The 16,464-nt window shown below is 35.0% G+C and overlaps 2 protein-coding genes across 2 annotated transcripts in view; one reads left to right on the top strand and one right to left on the bottom strand.

Moving 5' to 3' along the window:
* The window catches only part of LOC147816220 (histone deacetylase 9-like), a 222,705-nt gene that overhangs the window by 146,665 nt on the left and 59,576 nt on the right, over positions 1 to 16,464 (bottom strand). The window contains exon 16 of the mRNA XM_087158396.1: positions 1,106 to 3,779. The gene's annotated coding sequence lies outside the window, so the exon portion shown is untranslated. The remainder of the gene's footprint in view (positions 1 to 1,105; positions 3,780 to 16,464) is intronic.
* LOC147816222 (uncharacterized) lies at positions 11,437 to 15,087 on the top strand. The gene is made up of 2 exons (XM_087156736.1): positions 11,437 to 13,607; positions 13,674 to 15,087. Exons 1-2 carry the CDS (start codon positions 11,437 to 11,439, stop codon positions 15,085 to 15,087), a joined length of 3,585 nt encoding a protein of 1,194 aa, XP_087012862.1.

The following is a 16,464-nucleotide window of genomic DNA, read 5'->3' as shown; positions in this document are numbered from 1 at the left end:
AAGAGTTGTAAGTCTAAGTCGAAAAATTGTACTTTCTGCATTTAAAACTTTAATCAATTTTCGAACTGCTAAACTATTAAAACAGGCAGCTTGGTCTTATTCTCATTCGATTTAGCGTAATAATATGCATAGGTAACGACATCTTACTTGCCTATTTAGCTATGTTAGATACGTTAATAGATATAAATAAAAAACTGTACTTTTATACATAAAACATAAATAACTTTTATAATATTGGTCAATAGATTCAACTGAAACAAAATAGTAAAAATACTAGATAGTATTTAATTCTATGCCCCTTTTACCCCCTTATTATCCCTTTAGAGATGCTCCATGGAATTCATTTACAGCTTAATATCATTTTCATATAATGAGCTAGAAATCATAATCGTTATAATACTATGCTGCTCCACTAATGTGTAATTCAATTTAAAGCAATCGTAAAAATACTAGATAGTATTTAAGACTATCTTATTTTTATAAATGCAACATGAAATACATAGTTATCTTAATATCAATTCCATATTTATGAGCTAGAAATCATAATTCTTTTTATACTATGGTGCTCCACTAACGTGGAAGTGAAGTTTTCAAAATTTTTATTTGCAGCTGAATGAAAAAGTTATAAAATGGTAAAAATTAAACGGGTATCAATTCAGCGTCTTTCCACAAACTGTTTTTCAAGCTTTTAAAATATATTAAATGGATTATTTCAAAAACAGGTTGGTCATTTGAAGCATTCAATTTATTTCTAAAATCATAAAAGTGCTTAGCTGACATACGAATATACACACTAAAAAAAATAAAGCTTTCGTAAACTCAATATTAATCAATATTGGACAGGTTCTCATTAACAAATAAAGTTGACACTGCTTCTAAATTTAATATTTTTACTTCTAAAATTGCAATTACCATTTTTTTTAATTTCATGTAGTTCGGAAGCTGTATAAAATCCAAGCATGCCTCAATGTTTTCCTTAATTTTTTGTGTTTTTGAGACATAAAGTGGCGGTTACGAAAGTTACCAGGTCAACTTCCACTGTCTTACCAGCAAATAAGGAAAAAAAATTTATAATGTAACAATGATAAAAACAAAGGTCACGTACCTTCCCTTCTCTGAAACGAGTCAGGGCATCCAGTCATTGATTTGCTCTAATTCTCCAGATAAATAACCAACGGAATGTCCATCAGCAGTCAGTCGGGCTCCAACCGAAGCTGCAGGTCTTTTTGTACGGCAAAATATAATGGCCTGACCGATTGATATGGAACCACAGATATTGGACAATTCTGGATATTTGCCTTCGATGGTGTGACACATAATATAGAACTGCTTGACATTTTCTGGCCTCCAATGTTCAGCTGCAACATTATGAGTTCAGTTATAATCATTTCTGCAAAACACATCAGGCGAGTAAGTGACGGAGAACAGCATCATTTGACAACTATTAGACACCTTGCGGTGATTACGCAAACATTGATCATGATGCCTCTAAGTCGAAATCATGACATCAGCTTCATCCAAAACAAAAATTCTCAACTTATCCAAATCGAAGTATCGCTCTCATCTAGTTCAATGAAACACTTTTCCACGCGTTCCGATCACAAAATTCTCTTTTATTGTAGAACCTCTTGTCAAGCTCTCGCCTCTAATAGCCCTTTGGAATTCAATCCCTTTGATAAATTGCGCCATTTTTTGCCACCTTGCCAATCTGCAGGGCAAACTAATATGTAGGTGATGCAAGCCCTGATCTGTTCTTACTTTACTAGACAAAAGAGCCGCGATGGTTCAGGGGATAAAGCGTTCGCCTTCCACTGAGGTTAACTGGGCTCGAATTCCGGCGATTGCTTGTTGATACGAATTCCGCATCTGGCTTGCACCGACCACAGTGCTGACGTGAAATATACTCAGTGGTAGACGGATCATAGGTTAGAGTCTCCTTGCCGTCAAGTTAACCATGGCGTGGTCTTCCCCTCCACGTCAGGCAAATGCGGTCTACTTCCTCCAAAAAGTCCTCCATGAAGGCAATTTCTTGATCCAGGAGTTAGTTCCCTTGTCTTCTGGATTTGTTTCAAAATTACAAGGTTATGTAGTTGAACATTAGTTGTAAAACCGAAAATTGGGTCGCCTGTTCAATTACGGTTATAAAATAGAGATAGATCACAAAATTCTCTTTTATTGTAGAACCTCTTGTCAAGCTCTCGCCTCTAATAGCCCTTTGGAATTCAATCCCTTTGATAAATTGCGCCATTTTTTGCCACCTTGCCAATCTGCAGGGCAAACTAATATGTAGGTGATGCAAGCCCTGATCTGTTCTTACTTTACTAGACAAAAGAGCCGCGATGGTTCAGGGGATAAAGCGTTCGCCTTCCACTGAGGTTAACTGGGCTCGAATTCCGGCGATTGCTTGTTGATACGAATTCCGCATCTGGCTTGCACCGACCACAGTGCTGACGTGAAATATACTCAGTGGTAGACGGATCATAGGTTAGAGTCTCCTTGCCGTCAAGTTAACCATGGCGTGGTCTTCCCCTCCACGTCAGGCAAATGCGGTCTACTTCCTCCAAAAAGTCCTCCATGAAGGCAATTTCTTGATCCAGGAGTTAGTTCCCTTGTCTTCTGGATTTGTTTCAAAATTTCAAGGTTATGTAGTTGAACATTAGTTGTAAAACCGAAAATTGGGTCGCCTGTTCAATTACGGTTATAAAATAGAGATAGATCACAAAATTCTCTTTTATTGTAGAACCTCTTGTCAAGCTCTCGCCTCTAATAGCCCTTTGGAATTCAATCCCTTTGATAAATTGCGCCATTTTTTGCCACCTTGCCAATCTGCAGGGCAAACTAATATGTAGGTGATGCAAGCCCTGATCTGTTCTTACTTTACTAGACAAAAGAGCCGCGATGGTTCAGGGGATAAAGCGTTCGCCTTCCACTGAGGTTAACTGGGCTCGAATTCCGGCGATTGCTTGTTGATACGAATTCCGCATCTGGCTTGCACCGACCACAGTGCTGACGTGAAATATACTCAGTGGTAGACGGATCATAGGTTAGAGTCTCCTTGCCGTCAAGTTAACCATGGCGTGGTCTTCCCCTCCACGTCAGGCAAATGCGGTCTACTTCCTCCAAAAAGTCCTCCATGAAGGCAATTTCTTGATCCAGGAGTTAGTTCCCTTGTCTTCTGGATTTGTTTCAAAATTACAAGGTTATGTAGTTGAACATTAGTTGTAAAACCGAAAATTGGGTCGCCTGTTCAATTACGGTTATAAAATAGAGATAGACAAAACGAAAACTGTAGTTTAACCTGTGCGATTATGTTGACTGGGGGATCAGCTAGCAAAGATGCAAGAGTTTTTTCTTGACTCTTGGAAGGAGCATTAATGGCTATTTTTAACAGATTTTGTGGCAGATGGAGCGTAAAATTTCACCGAGTACACAGCAGAGTCGCCGTTCTTTTGCAAAATTTCAGCTTCATGGGATGAAACTAACAGATGAGTCGTTAGAATCTTTCTCATAATGGATATTTCAGCCGACGACAAACAAATTTCATCATAATCATCATTCGGTAACATTTGCGTCAACTTTAACATCGTTTTTGTTGGTGTCAGTTGGAGAAGGTGTATCGAAACTCCTAAACGCTCGCTTTTTTGTGCCTGTAGACCTTTCTGGAGCTGTTGATCGAGATAGTGGTGAGCTGCCAGCTTCCTATGGCGTTAGAACAAGCTTAGAAGAAAGTCTAGAATAATCTAAAAGCTGGCGCAAGTCTGTCATTTAGGCTGTCATATCTAAAATCGAAAAAAAATGCTCTATAAGAAAAATAAAGTTGTTGCAAAAACAAGTTAAATAAAATAGTTATTAAATTCAGAGAAAAACAATATTTACTGTATATATTTAACATAAAAAGCTTCAACCAATCTTTTTCTGTTTTTCCTTTTCTGTAAATCTCTCTTAATTTTCTATTGAAAACAAAACTCTCTTTCTCACACTTTAAAATTCACATCATGCTGTCTTTTAATCTATTTTTAGTTCAAGTATGCATTAATTGACTTTGACATTTTTCCCTTTGCTAACTCGTGAGAAAACTATATTCCCATAGACCAATTACAATGATTTCCTTTATTCCCTAAAATGAAACATTCAACTAATTTACTTCGGAAGATTTTCCCTAATTTTTAATGAGGAGCACAACGATTTTGTGACTTGAATGCTAGCTCTTTAGGAATGTGTCTCAATAAATGATATTCAGGTATAGCCTGGTGCCTGAAACCTGCTTATTTCCACCTCTCGGCTACGTCTGATTATATATATATATATATATATATATATATATATATATATATATATATATATATATAGTAACTCGTATCTTTTAGACTATTTGATATTCATAATCGATAACTGATCAGACAAAAATACTGAATGTAATTAAGTTTTGAATACAAATAAATCTCTGTCATTTCTTTTACCCAAATAATCACAGTGATATAAACAAAATTTAAGAAATATTTCTCGTAAAAGTTTCTTTTTTCTTTCACACAATTAGCTTATACTTAAATCGTAGTACACAAGAAAGGAGAAATCTTTTTCAATTGCAAATCGTAATCAAAGGAGGCAATTTAACTTTTTGAAAAGCAATTCTACTGTAGAGAATGATGGAAAATAAATTTAAAATACATCAGTGTTCTTTCTGAACATTTTTGGGGGTCTGGAGGTTATATACATATATAAAAAAACTGGTTTTGGAGGTTTTATATATATATATATATATATATATATATATATATATATATATATATATATATATATATATATATATGTGGAATACAGATCCGATCTACGAAGCATTCATCCTATCACGTGATGATATCAAGGACACTTACCTCTACATTTACTTATTGAGCAATAACTTTTCATTTTTTCAACGATTATAGCCAACGAGTCAAGGTTGAGCTATTAAAAACTATTTGAGCCACGGAGGGCCAAAATTAATCCATTCAACAACGTCGATTACGTCGCGTAGGACGATAATCACAAAAAAATTACTTGCTAACAAAAAAAAATACGCTGAGCATTGCGTAACCAAACTTCGAAAATAAAAACTGTGGACCAAAAACTGTGACAACGAATCCATTTTCAAGTGCCGCGCAGGGCTGACTTGAATGAAAAACTACAACTGCTAGAAACGCTGTGAAGTTCCTGGAAACAGCTAGATTTGCTGTGGAAATTGCCGGAAACAACTAGAATCGTCATCGAAGTTGCTGGAAAGTACTAGAATCACCATCGAAGTTGCTTGAAACTACTGAAACTACCGCATATCGTCAACTGATACAGAGTTCATGCCTGAATTGTGAGTTGCACCAGTGTTACCGGATACCAAAAATTTTATCTGCAAAGAAACCTTTGAAGTAGGTGACTCTTTATTTTTTTTCTTCTTTTTGTGAACTTCAAAATGTACAAATCAACAAAAACAGATTTAATAACATTAACCCAAGAACTAAATATTCCCACTCCTTCTAACGCTACAGTAACCGAACTAAAAACTATAATTGAAAATTCAGACGAATATAAAAAAGACCCGAACACAGTAAAGGAACTATTAGACGAAATTATAAACGCAAGGAAATTAATAGCTGACGAAGAATTAAAAATGCAACAACTTAATTTAGAACTAGAAAAAGTAAAACTAGCTAGAATAGAAAAAGAAATTCAACTTCAATCACTTAGTCAAAATGAGCGGGATATGAGCGTAAACAGCAGTTCTGATTTAACAAATTCGCATCAAGATTTAGAATCACTTAATAAAAGTATACGAACCTTAACAGTAACTGTTCCGAGAAATCCTGAAAATCTTAGCTTATTCTTTAATTCTTTGGAGCGAGCATTCAAAACCAAAAACGTAAAAGATGAACTTAAATCCGAAATTCTCATAGCAATTTTGCAAGAAAAAGCAAACAAAGCGCTTTTATACGTGGAAAAAGAGGAATTAAAAAATTACGAAAAACTTAAATCATTAATCTTAAGAGAAAACCAAATAACCCCTCAACAGTGTCTATTTAATTTTCGCCACCAAAGAAAAAATTTTGATGAATCACACATTCCATTTGCAACACGAATTCGTTCAACTTTTGAGTATTATTTACGTCTGAGAGAAGTAAATGACTTTAAAACATTATGTGACTTAATCATTTCGGATAAAATCTATGAAACACTAGACAGAGACACATCCGCCCATATTGGCGTAAGACAGGCTAATGGTTGGTTCAAGCCTCTCGAATTAGCACAAGAATGCGATATTTACTTTACGGCAAAAAGAAAATCGCAAAATGAACAGCAGTCAACATTCAACCACACAGAAAATCAACATCGATATAGGAGCACTTTTATTCTCCTAAAAACACTCATCAAGAAAAATGTAGGGCAAACACTTTTAAACGAACAGATAAATTGCCAGACACTAAAAAATGCTACATTTGCGGTGCAGATTCACATTTCGCAAAAAATTGCAACAGGAAGTTTAAAGAAACTCAAAACCAAACTAATCCTTCACAAATTAATGCAAATCAGATTAATCAAATCGAAAGTAAAAACTCTATCAACGAACAATGTGTAAATAATTTAGAATTTATTGAATTAAACGTTAATGAACGAAAAATTAACTGTTTAGTAGATTCGGGTTCACGCATTTGTGTTATAAATAGCAAATATGTAAATTTGAAAGATCGTATCCCAGAAAGTTCAATTGAATTAAAAAGTTGTTTCGGAGAGATATTTAAAGCGAAAACTTATTCTCTTACAATTTCACTCCCAAGTCAAAACATCATTAAACGTGAATTATGCATCCCGTTCGCAGTAACCGATAAACTTTGTATGAATTGCGTCATAATCCCTCAAGTAAAAGCTCTTCTTTTCGAGTGTCAAATTTCAGATTCGCCAGATGTTAAATTCAAAACAACTTCGAACACTTCGAATAAAAAAATAAATGATCAAAATGCTTATGCAGGAGATTTATTGCAAAAGGAAAATTCTCAATCTCAATGTTTACTTTTGAACAAGAAAAACGATCTGTGTTTAAATGATTCCTTGTCTTTGGATAGTTCTTTATTATGTAATACTTTGCATGATGATAACAACTTTTTATTTGAATTTCATGATATTTTTAATTGTTTTCAATTGAATATAAATGATATAAATACTTCGCACTTAAATCATATAAAAAATGAGCATGTTAAACAGGGTGTATTTAATCTTATTCAAAACTATAAGCCTCACAAAGTGAAAACAAGTAATTTAGAAATGAATATAATTTTAACAGACGATACTCCTATTTATTGTAAACCTCGTCGATTACCATATGTTGAAAAACAAATAGTCGATTCCCAAATAAAGGAATGGTTATCAAAAGGTATTATTAAACCTAGTAATTCAGATTTTGCTTCCCCTATTGTTTTGTGTAAGAAGAAAAATGGTACTATGCTACTTTGCATGGATTATCGTAAGTTAAACAAAAAGACAATTAAGGATAGATTCCACCTTCCTGTCTTAGATAGTATAAGCGAGGCAAAAATTCATTCTCTACTGGATCTTAAAAACGCATTTTTTCACTTACAAATAAATGAAGATAGTCAAAAATACACATCATTTGTCACCACCAATGGTCAGTATGGTCAGTAATTTGCCAAAGTGCCCTTCGGTTTAGCCAATAGTCCAGCCGAATTTCAACGATTCATTAATCACATATTCGGTGATCTTATTAATGAAGGCATTATGGTAATATACATGGACGATATAGACGTAATAGCGAAGGATGAAATTGAAGGTTTAGAGCGTTTAACAAAAAAGTTTAAGATAGCGTCAGAATATGGCTTAGAGATAAATTTCGAAAAATGTCAATTTCTAAAAACTTAAGTTAATTTTTTGGGACACATAATCGAAAACGAAACTATCACACCTTCAATGGAAAAAACGAAAGCAGTTACAAATTTTCCTGAACCTAAGAATATTAAACAAATTCAGAGCTTCTTAGGCCTTACAAGTTATTTCCGTAAATTTATTCAAGGATATGCATATATTGCAAAACCATTTAAGCGACTTATTGCGTAAAGAAACTAATTTTATTTTTGGACCAGAATCGCTTTTCAAAAATTGAAAGAAAAATTATCAACAAACCCGGTTCTCAATTTGTTTAGACAGGGTGCTAGAACTGAATTGCAGACAGATGCATCTAAACTTGGTGAAGGAGCAATCCTATTGCAAGAGGGAGATGATGGAAAACTCCACCCAGTTGATTACATGAGTCGGAAAACCTCTGTACAGGAAGAAAAATATTCCAGTTACGAGTGAGAGGTCTTAGCTATCATAACAGCTTTACAAAAATTTCGCATTTATTTATTAGGAAAAAAATTCAAAATTGTTACCGATTGTTCGGCATTCCAAAAAACTATGGGAAAAAAGAAATTATTCCTAAAATAGCTCGTTGGGCATTATTTCTAGAACAATTTGAATACGAAATAATTCATCGTTCAGGGACACACTTGCGCCACGTTGATGCATTAAGCCGATATCCAATAATGATTATTGAAACCCCTGAAATAACACCTAAAATTTCAACAGCCCAAAAAGATGACGAATTTATATCAACAATTAAGGAATTAATTAACTGTTGTAAAACTGAAAATTACTTTGTGCGAAATGATATTCTTTACAAAATTGTTAATGATAGAAATTTATTAGTGGTCCCTAAGACCATGCAAATAGAAATTGTAAAAAATGCTCATGAATTAGGTCATTATGGGGTAAACAAAACAGAAAATCTTGTTAAAGATAAATATTTTTTCCCAAACATCAGACAGTGCGTAGAAAATGTAATTAGAAGTTGTGTTAAGTGTATTTTAGGAAAAAGGGAAAAGCAGAGGGTTTATTAAACCCAATTCCAAAAGGTGATACTCCATTAGACACATATCACATTGACTTTATCGGTCCAATGCATTCCACCAATAAAAACTACAACCATATTTTTTCTGTGGTAGATGCATTCACAAAATACGTATGGCTCCATCCTGTAAAATCTACATCATCATTCGATGCCATTCAGAAATTAAACCAACAACAAACAAATTTTGGAAATCCTAATAGACTGATTAGTGATAAAGGTGCCACGTTTACTTCAAAAGAATTTAGTGACTATTGTGCAAAAGAAAACATTACTCATCTACCATCACAACTGGAATCCCACGAGGAAACGGAATGATTGAAAGGCTTCACGAGACACTCATTCCCATTTTAGCAAAACTATCCATAAATGAGCCAAAGAAATGGTATAAATACGTACCATTAGTACAAAGAACATTAAACTCTACTACATCTAGAAGTACCAAATACACACCGTTCGAATTACTCACTGGCATTAAAATGAAACAAAAACAAGATGACAAGCTTTTGGAAATATTGAAGGAAGAACATGTGTTCGCGCATGTGCGACTGCCGCGCCACCCTTTTTTGTGAAAGATTTATATATACCTTGAGAACTTCATAAATGGCGGACGTAGTCCGTGTGTCTTGAAAAATAAAGTACTACAGTCCATTGAAGACCAGTGTTCTTCTTATTTACGAAATAAACTTAGAGCTATCGACTAGAGTGACCACAAACATGTGGTCCAGTCACCCGGAAGCGAATTAGTGATTTATGGAAATCATTTAAAGTGCATACCGAAACGAACGAACTATGTGTACAATGCTCGTGTTATTTAACAATGGAATTTATATTATCTTTGAGTGAAATTTTTAGTGAGAGACAATAAAAAAGAAGCCGAAATTCTGAGGTAAGAGCAATTTCCCTTGTTTCATTCACTGTGCAAAATTTACTTTGAGTTATTCAGTTTGTCTATTTACATTGAGTTATTTTTGTGTGTTTAAAAAATGTCCCTTAATAAACTAAAAAAAGACGAATTAAAAGTCGTCGCAGACGAGTTAAGTTTAAAAGTTGAAGAAGGGGCAAGAGTTATTGATATAAAGAAGCTAATTGAAAATAGTGAGATTTATAAAAACGATAGTGATTTCGTTCAGAGTTTGATTGATAATATTCTTGAGGAAAAGAAAAACAATTATGAGTTAGAAAAAGCTAAATTAGCTCAGTTAGAGAAAGATAACCAAACAAAACTAGAGTTAGAAAAAATTAAACTCGCTCAGTTAGAGAAAGAAATTGAATTATCTAATGCGCGAAAAGAATCGCACAATTCTTCGAAATCGGAAACTATTAGCGAGCTAGAGCCGCCGCACCGTCTTGAAGATTTAATAAAAAGTATAAAAACCCTTACCATATCCGTTCCCTCTAAACCTGAAGCATTTAATTTGTTTTTCCAATCCCTCGAGAAAGCGTTTAAAACGAAAAATGTGCCCGAAGAATTAAAATCCGAAATACTGCTAAATTTGTTAGGTGAAAAAGCGAAAAATTTAATGATTTATATAAGTGAACAAGAATTAGCAGATTACGATAAACTTAAAGAAATCGTGTTGAAGGAATTTCAACCAACACCTCGAGAATGTATTAATAATTTTAACAAAATGCAAAAAATGCCTCATGAAAGTTATCTTCAGTTTGCTTCACGATTGAGTGCAGCATTCGAATACTATTGCCAATTACGCAAGGTTAGCGATTTTAAAACATTATGCGATTTAATTATTTCGGATAAGATGTTTGGTCTACTTGACCGAGAATTAATGACTCATATTGCAGTAAGGCAGGGAGAATCATTTTTCAAACCACAAGAGCTAGGAAGAGAGTGCGATATTTATCTTTCTTCCAAGGTTAAATCAAAACTAGATACTATAAATTACCATTCCCAAAGGAATCGAGACTTCCGTTCTAATAAAAATATTTCTAATGTGTTTTTATCCGAAATAAACTATCCTAAATGTGTCATTTGTAAATCTAATGAGCATGCCTTGTATATGTGTTCGAAATTTAAAAATATGTCAATTAATGAAAGATTAGAAGTAGTCAAGAGTAATAAATTATGTTTTAAATGCTTATCCGCCAAATGTTCCGTTCAAACGTGCAAATTTAAGGATTGCTTTTGCGGTAAACCTCGTAATAAAATGATCCACTTTCCAAGAGTAAACAGAAATAATAAATCGCCGGCTATTGTTAACCAGGAATCACAGTTGAGTTTTGAATATTCCCTCCCCCCTTCCTCCCAAGACGGCGCCAATGGAAATACGTCTGTAGTCGCCACCAGTTATGAAAAAAATAAGTTAAACACGAAAACTGTTCTTTTGAGCACGGCTAAGTGTTTTATTAAGGATAAAAATTCCTTATGGCAGGAAGTTAGGTGCTTGCTAGATTCAGGCTCCCAATCATGTTTGATTAATCGCAATTGTTTACAAAATCTTAATTTGCCTCACGAAAAAATGAACACACAAATTTCTTGTTTGAATGATTCAACGATGAATATAAATAGGTGTGTTAGGACTTCGATTTCAAATAAAGATAAGAGTTTTGAAAAGGAATTAACCTTTTTAGTAGTTGAAAAAATAATTGATTTTACGCCGTCGAAATTTCTTAATGCAGCAGTTAATGTTAGATTAGCTGACGAAACCTTTTTCATTCCTGATAAAATTGACGTATTGTTAGGCGCAGAGATATTCTATGAATTATTACGGTCGGGACAAATATATTTACACGAATCAAAATTAATTCTACAAAATACCGTTTTCGGATACGTAGCGAGTGGTAGTTTAATTGATTCGCATACAACCAATGTGCATTGCGGATTAATTTTAGAGGATGATTTAAACAAAACATTAAAGAGTTTTTGGGAAGTTGAAAATTTAGACGTAGGGTTAACGAAAAGTAAAGAAACGACCTTTTGCGAGGAACATTTTGAGCAAACACATTTCCGTAATAAAGAAGGTAGATACGTAGTAACTATACCCCTTAAGGAAGAACCCTCGTGTTTAGGCGAGTCAAGGGATATTGCTCTTAAACGGCTGAATTCTCTGTGGCATCGGTTATCAAAGGACCAAGAACATTTGAGACTTTACAAAAACTTTCTTGATGAATACGAGAAGCTTGGTCACATGAGTGAAGTTAAAGATGAAGGAGAACCGGAAAGTTCCTATTATATGCCACACCATGGCGTGTATCGTCCCGAGAAGAGTACTACGAAGCTTCGCGTAGTATTCAACGCTTCTAGCTTGACGCATAATGCTACCTCATTTAACGCTATCCAGTATAATGGTGGGGTGATACAGGAAGACTTATTTAGCATAATGACTAGCTTTCGAAGGCACACATACGCGTTTCAAGTGGATATAAAGATGATGTACAGAATGATTTTGGTGAACCCTAAGCAGCATTGTCTTCAAAGAATCCTTTGGAAGGATCATGCGAATGGCCCAACAAAAGCTTATGAATTGAGAACTATCACGTACGGCACCGTGAATGCTACTTTTTTAGCAACAAGGTGTTTGAATCAGCTATCTCTTGACGAGGGGATAAATTTTCCTTTGGCAGCTCCTCTTCTAAGTGACAACTTCTATATGGATGATGTGTTGTATTCAGCACCCTCTCTGGATGAAGCGAAGGAAACACGGCGGCAACTGATTTCAATTCTCGATAAAGCCGGTATGAGTCTACATAAATGGTCTGCTAGCCATCCGGAACTTTCACCAAGTAAAAACGATTATGACTTTTCGAGCGCCGATGAAACAAAAACTTTAGGAGTCATTTGGCGACCATCAGAGGACTGCTATACCTTCAAAATATCAGTGGATGAGAACAGCACTTTTACCAAGCGGTCAGTTCTGTCCACCATTGCAAAACTTTTTGACCCCCTAGGGATAGCCGGCCCTGTCATAGCCAAGGCCAAAATATTTATGCAGAAATTGTGGAAATTGAACATTGACTGGGGTGATCCACTTCCTGCTGCAGAATCTCAGGAGTGGAGCGAATTTATTTCCACGTTGAAAGATGTGAACAACATTAAGGTTGATAGGTGCATTACAATAGAACAGTCTAAAACAATCGAATTTCATGGATTTGCTGATGCATCGGAGAGTTACTATGGAGCGGTCGTTTACTGCAAGTCTTTCAACTCTGCAGGTGACATAAATGTGAAATTAGTTGCTAGCAAATCTAGAGTTGCCCCACTTAAAGCCCTAAGTATCCCCAGACTGGAACTTTGTGCTGCAGTCTTGTTGTCCAAGTTAATGAAAAAGATACTTTCCGCATTAAAATTGCAAACAGACAAAGTTTACCTTTGGTCTGATTCCATGATTGTGCTAGCATGGATTCAAAAGGAGCCAACGAGTCTTAAGACATTCGTGAAAAATAGAATTGCACTTATACAAGAACTGACGCTAAAGTCCCAATGGAATCATGTGCCATCCGAGATGAATCCCGCGGACTTGATATCCCGAGGATTGGACCCTGTGAATCTTTTAGAGACAAATTTATGGTGGAAAGGCCCTAATTTCCTTTATGACAATGAGTATCCTAACCAAAACTTTCCTGTGTCGCAAGAACTGAGCGTCTTCCAAAGTGAACTTAAAGAGCCTTCAAGCTTAGACATTGAAGGTCCCTTAAAAGCCTTTACATTAACGTCCAACAATTTTTTGTATGAACTAATTGGCTTGAGTAACAATTATTTTACTATAGTGCGTGTATTAAGTTATATTTTTAGGTTTTCTAAGAATTGCAGAAATCCTACTGAAGGAGCTTCAGGACCTCTGAGCAATGAGGAGATCAACGCCTCCGAGCAGTTCCTGTTGAGAATAATACAGAACGAGGAATTTGGATCAGAAATTCGGAGTCTCAAACTGCACGGGAAGGTGTCTCCTACGAGTAAGATAAGAAATTTGAACCCTCTTTTAGATTCAAATGAAGTTTTAAGAGTTGGAGGACGATTAGGTAACACTGAATTGAATTTTCTTAAAAAACATCCTGCAATACTCCCTAAAAATAGTCCTTTAACTTCTGTTATTATTTCGACATATCATCTTAAATATTTGCATATTGGTCCAAATGGTTTATTAAACTGTGTAAGAGAAAAAATTTGGCCCTTGTGTGGCCGTTCTCTATGTAGAAGAATTACTCACAATTGTGTTGTTTGTGTTAAAAATAAACCCATTGCTGCTACGCAAATAATGGGAAATCTACCTAGAGAAAGAGTTGTGCCAGATTTTGCATTCAACTGCTCTGGTGTTGACCTAACTGGTCCGTTTTTCATTAAATGTAAACATCAAAGAAAAGCAATTTCTCTAAAGGTGTATATTTGCTTATTCATATGTTTTGTATCTAGAGCAGTGCATATAGAGATAGTTTCAGATTTGACATCCGAGTCTCTAATTGCCACGTTGAAGAGATTCATCGCGCGTAGAGGCAAATGTGCCAAACTGTTTTCAGACAACGCGACGAATTTCGTTGGCGCTAACAAGGAGTTAAAAAAATGTTTAAATTTGTTCAAAAATCCTGATGAAAAATTGGCTAACTATCTATCCGCTGAAGGCATAGAGTGGAGTTTTATCCCGCCTAGAGCTCCCAACTTTGGTGGTCTCTTGGAGGCAGCAATTAAGTCGTTTAAATACCATTTTAAAAGAGCTGTAGGTAATGCCTCTTTAACTTACGAAGAATTGCATACTATAGCCACTCAAATTGAAAGCATTTTGAATAGTAAACCGATAACTCCACTATCCGCGGATGAAACCGACTTAGAAGTTTTAACTCCTGCGCATTTCCTGATAGGGAGAACAATGAACGCCATAATTGAACCGGACTTGACAAATTTAAAGGAAAATAGGTTATCCAGGAGGCAAAGAATAACCAAATTAGTACAATTAATTTGGAGAAAGTGGCAACGAAGCTACCTAAGTGAACTGCAGCAACGTGGCAAATGGAGATTCGAAAAGGACAATGTCAAAATCGGTAGTCTAGTCTTAATTATTGAGGATAATTTACCAGCTAATAAATGGTTAATGGGCAGAATAATTAAAGTGTTTTACGGCACTGATAAGAAAATCAGAGTTGTAGAAGTGAAAACCCAGCACGGGACCCTTAAGAGGTCTATTTCTAAAATATGCTTGTTACCTGTATCATAAAAATATTCTAATGTTTAATTTTATTTTGAATTGAATATTTGTTGTATGTGAAGATCGGTTGCAGTGTAAAGTATCATTAATTTTTTTTTCTTGTTTGTATCAGTGTTACTAATTATCATCTAAATGCTTTGTAAAGATTTTTTAAATAATGCAAATTGTGCTTTGTTAAATTACATATTAATTGAATGTTGAAACATTGCAATGCCGGGCGGCATGTTCGCGCATGTGCGACTGCCGCGCCACCCTTTTTTGTGAAAGATTTATATATACCTTGAGAACTTCATAAATGGCGGACGTAGTCCGTGTGTCTTGAAAAATAAAGTACTACAGTCCATTGAAGACCAGTGTTCTTCTTATTTACGAAATAAACTTAGAGCTATCGACTAGAGTGACCACAAACAACATGAAAACACCATTATGTGTAGCAGACAAGAAATTCGTGACAACGCTAAAGCCAACATTTGTAAGATTCAAGAGGAAAACAGGCGAACATATGACAAAAAGCGGAAGAAAGCTCACAAGTATGAGAAAGGTGATGTCGTTGCCATTCAACGAACGCAGTTCGGTACAGGACTCAAGTTGAGACCAAAATTCTACGGACCTTATGAAGTTACTAAGGTGAACAACAACAATAGATACAATGTCAGAAAACTTGGAATTCACGATGGTCCTAATATGACTTCTACTGATGCAGACCATATGAAGATCTAGGGAAATTGAGGAACCATATAGACTGAAAAAAAAACTAATAATTTTTTTGTTTCTTATAGCTAATTGTTTTGAAATATTTGCTTTTGTACTGTTCTTTTTTTTCTCTTCTGTAATTTCAGAAAATGTCTTTGGAACAAACATGTCTAACAGTGAGATAGTGGTCACCGCGGTCGGTGAAGAGCAGGATGGTCGTGTGGTATACAGATCCGATCTACGAAGCATTCATCCTATCACGTGACATCAAGGACACTTACCTCTACATTTACTCTTCCTTTACTTTTACACCATATAGTTGGAATAACTGGCACGAGAAGGAAGCCAGTGGAAATTGTAGCTTATTTACTTATTTTTGTTAATACAACATCTTATTAAGTTTAGCACGTCTTCTTTATTTCTTGAAACCCTCTGTTCACCCCCTTTATTCCACATATATAGTTAGTAAGATAGTAGAGAAATTTTAAGGTGTTAAAAAATGTTGACTACGTATTCGTATTAATAATTATTCCACAAATATTGAAGAAATTAATAAATATATTATTCCAAATCTATGCATGCGGATGTATAGTATTGAAATTGTCTCAATTATTGAAGGAATAAACTAATAAACAAAATTGAGAAAAGCTGATGCATAATCACGTTCTATCAGAAACATGCTTTTACAAAACT

Source organism: Parasteatoda tepidariorum, chromosome 2, assembly GCF_982258835.1.
Source record: "Parasteatoda tepidariorum strain Cologne lab strain chromosome 2, Ptep-v5.0, whole genome shotgun sequence".
In the NCBI taxonomy this organism is placed as follows: domain Eukaryota; kingdom Metazoa; phylum Arthropoda; class Arachnida; order Araneae; family Theridiidae; genus Parasteatoda; species Parasteatoda tepidariorum.
Note: the sequence above shows the minus strand (reverse complement) of the source record. Positions and strands in the feature narration are given on the sequence as shown.

Bases quoted from the DNA above. Each gene is read 5' to 3' on its own strand.
- LOC147816222 (XM_087156736.1), top strand. From the start codon at position 11,437: ATGAATATAAATAGGTGTGTTAGGACTTCGATTTCAAATAAAGATAAG. The intron at 13,608-13,673 runs GTATGAACTAAT...TTATATTTTTAG, and splicing joins TTAACGTCCAACAATTTTTT to GTTTTCTAAGAATTGCAGAA.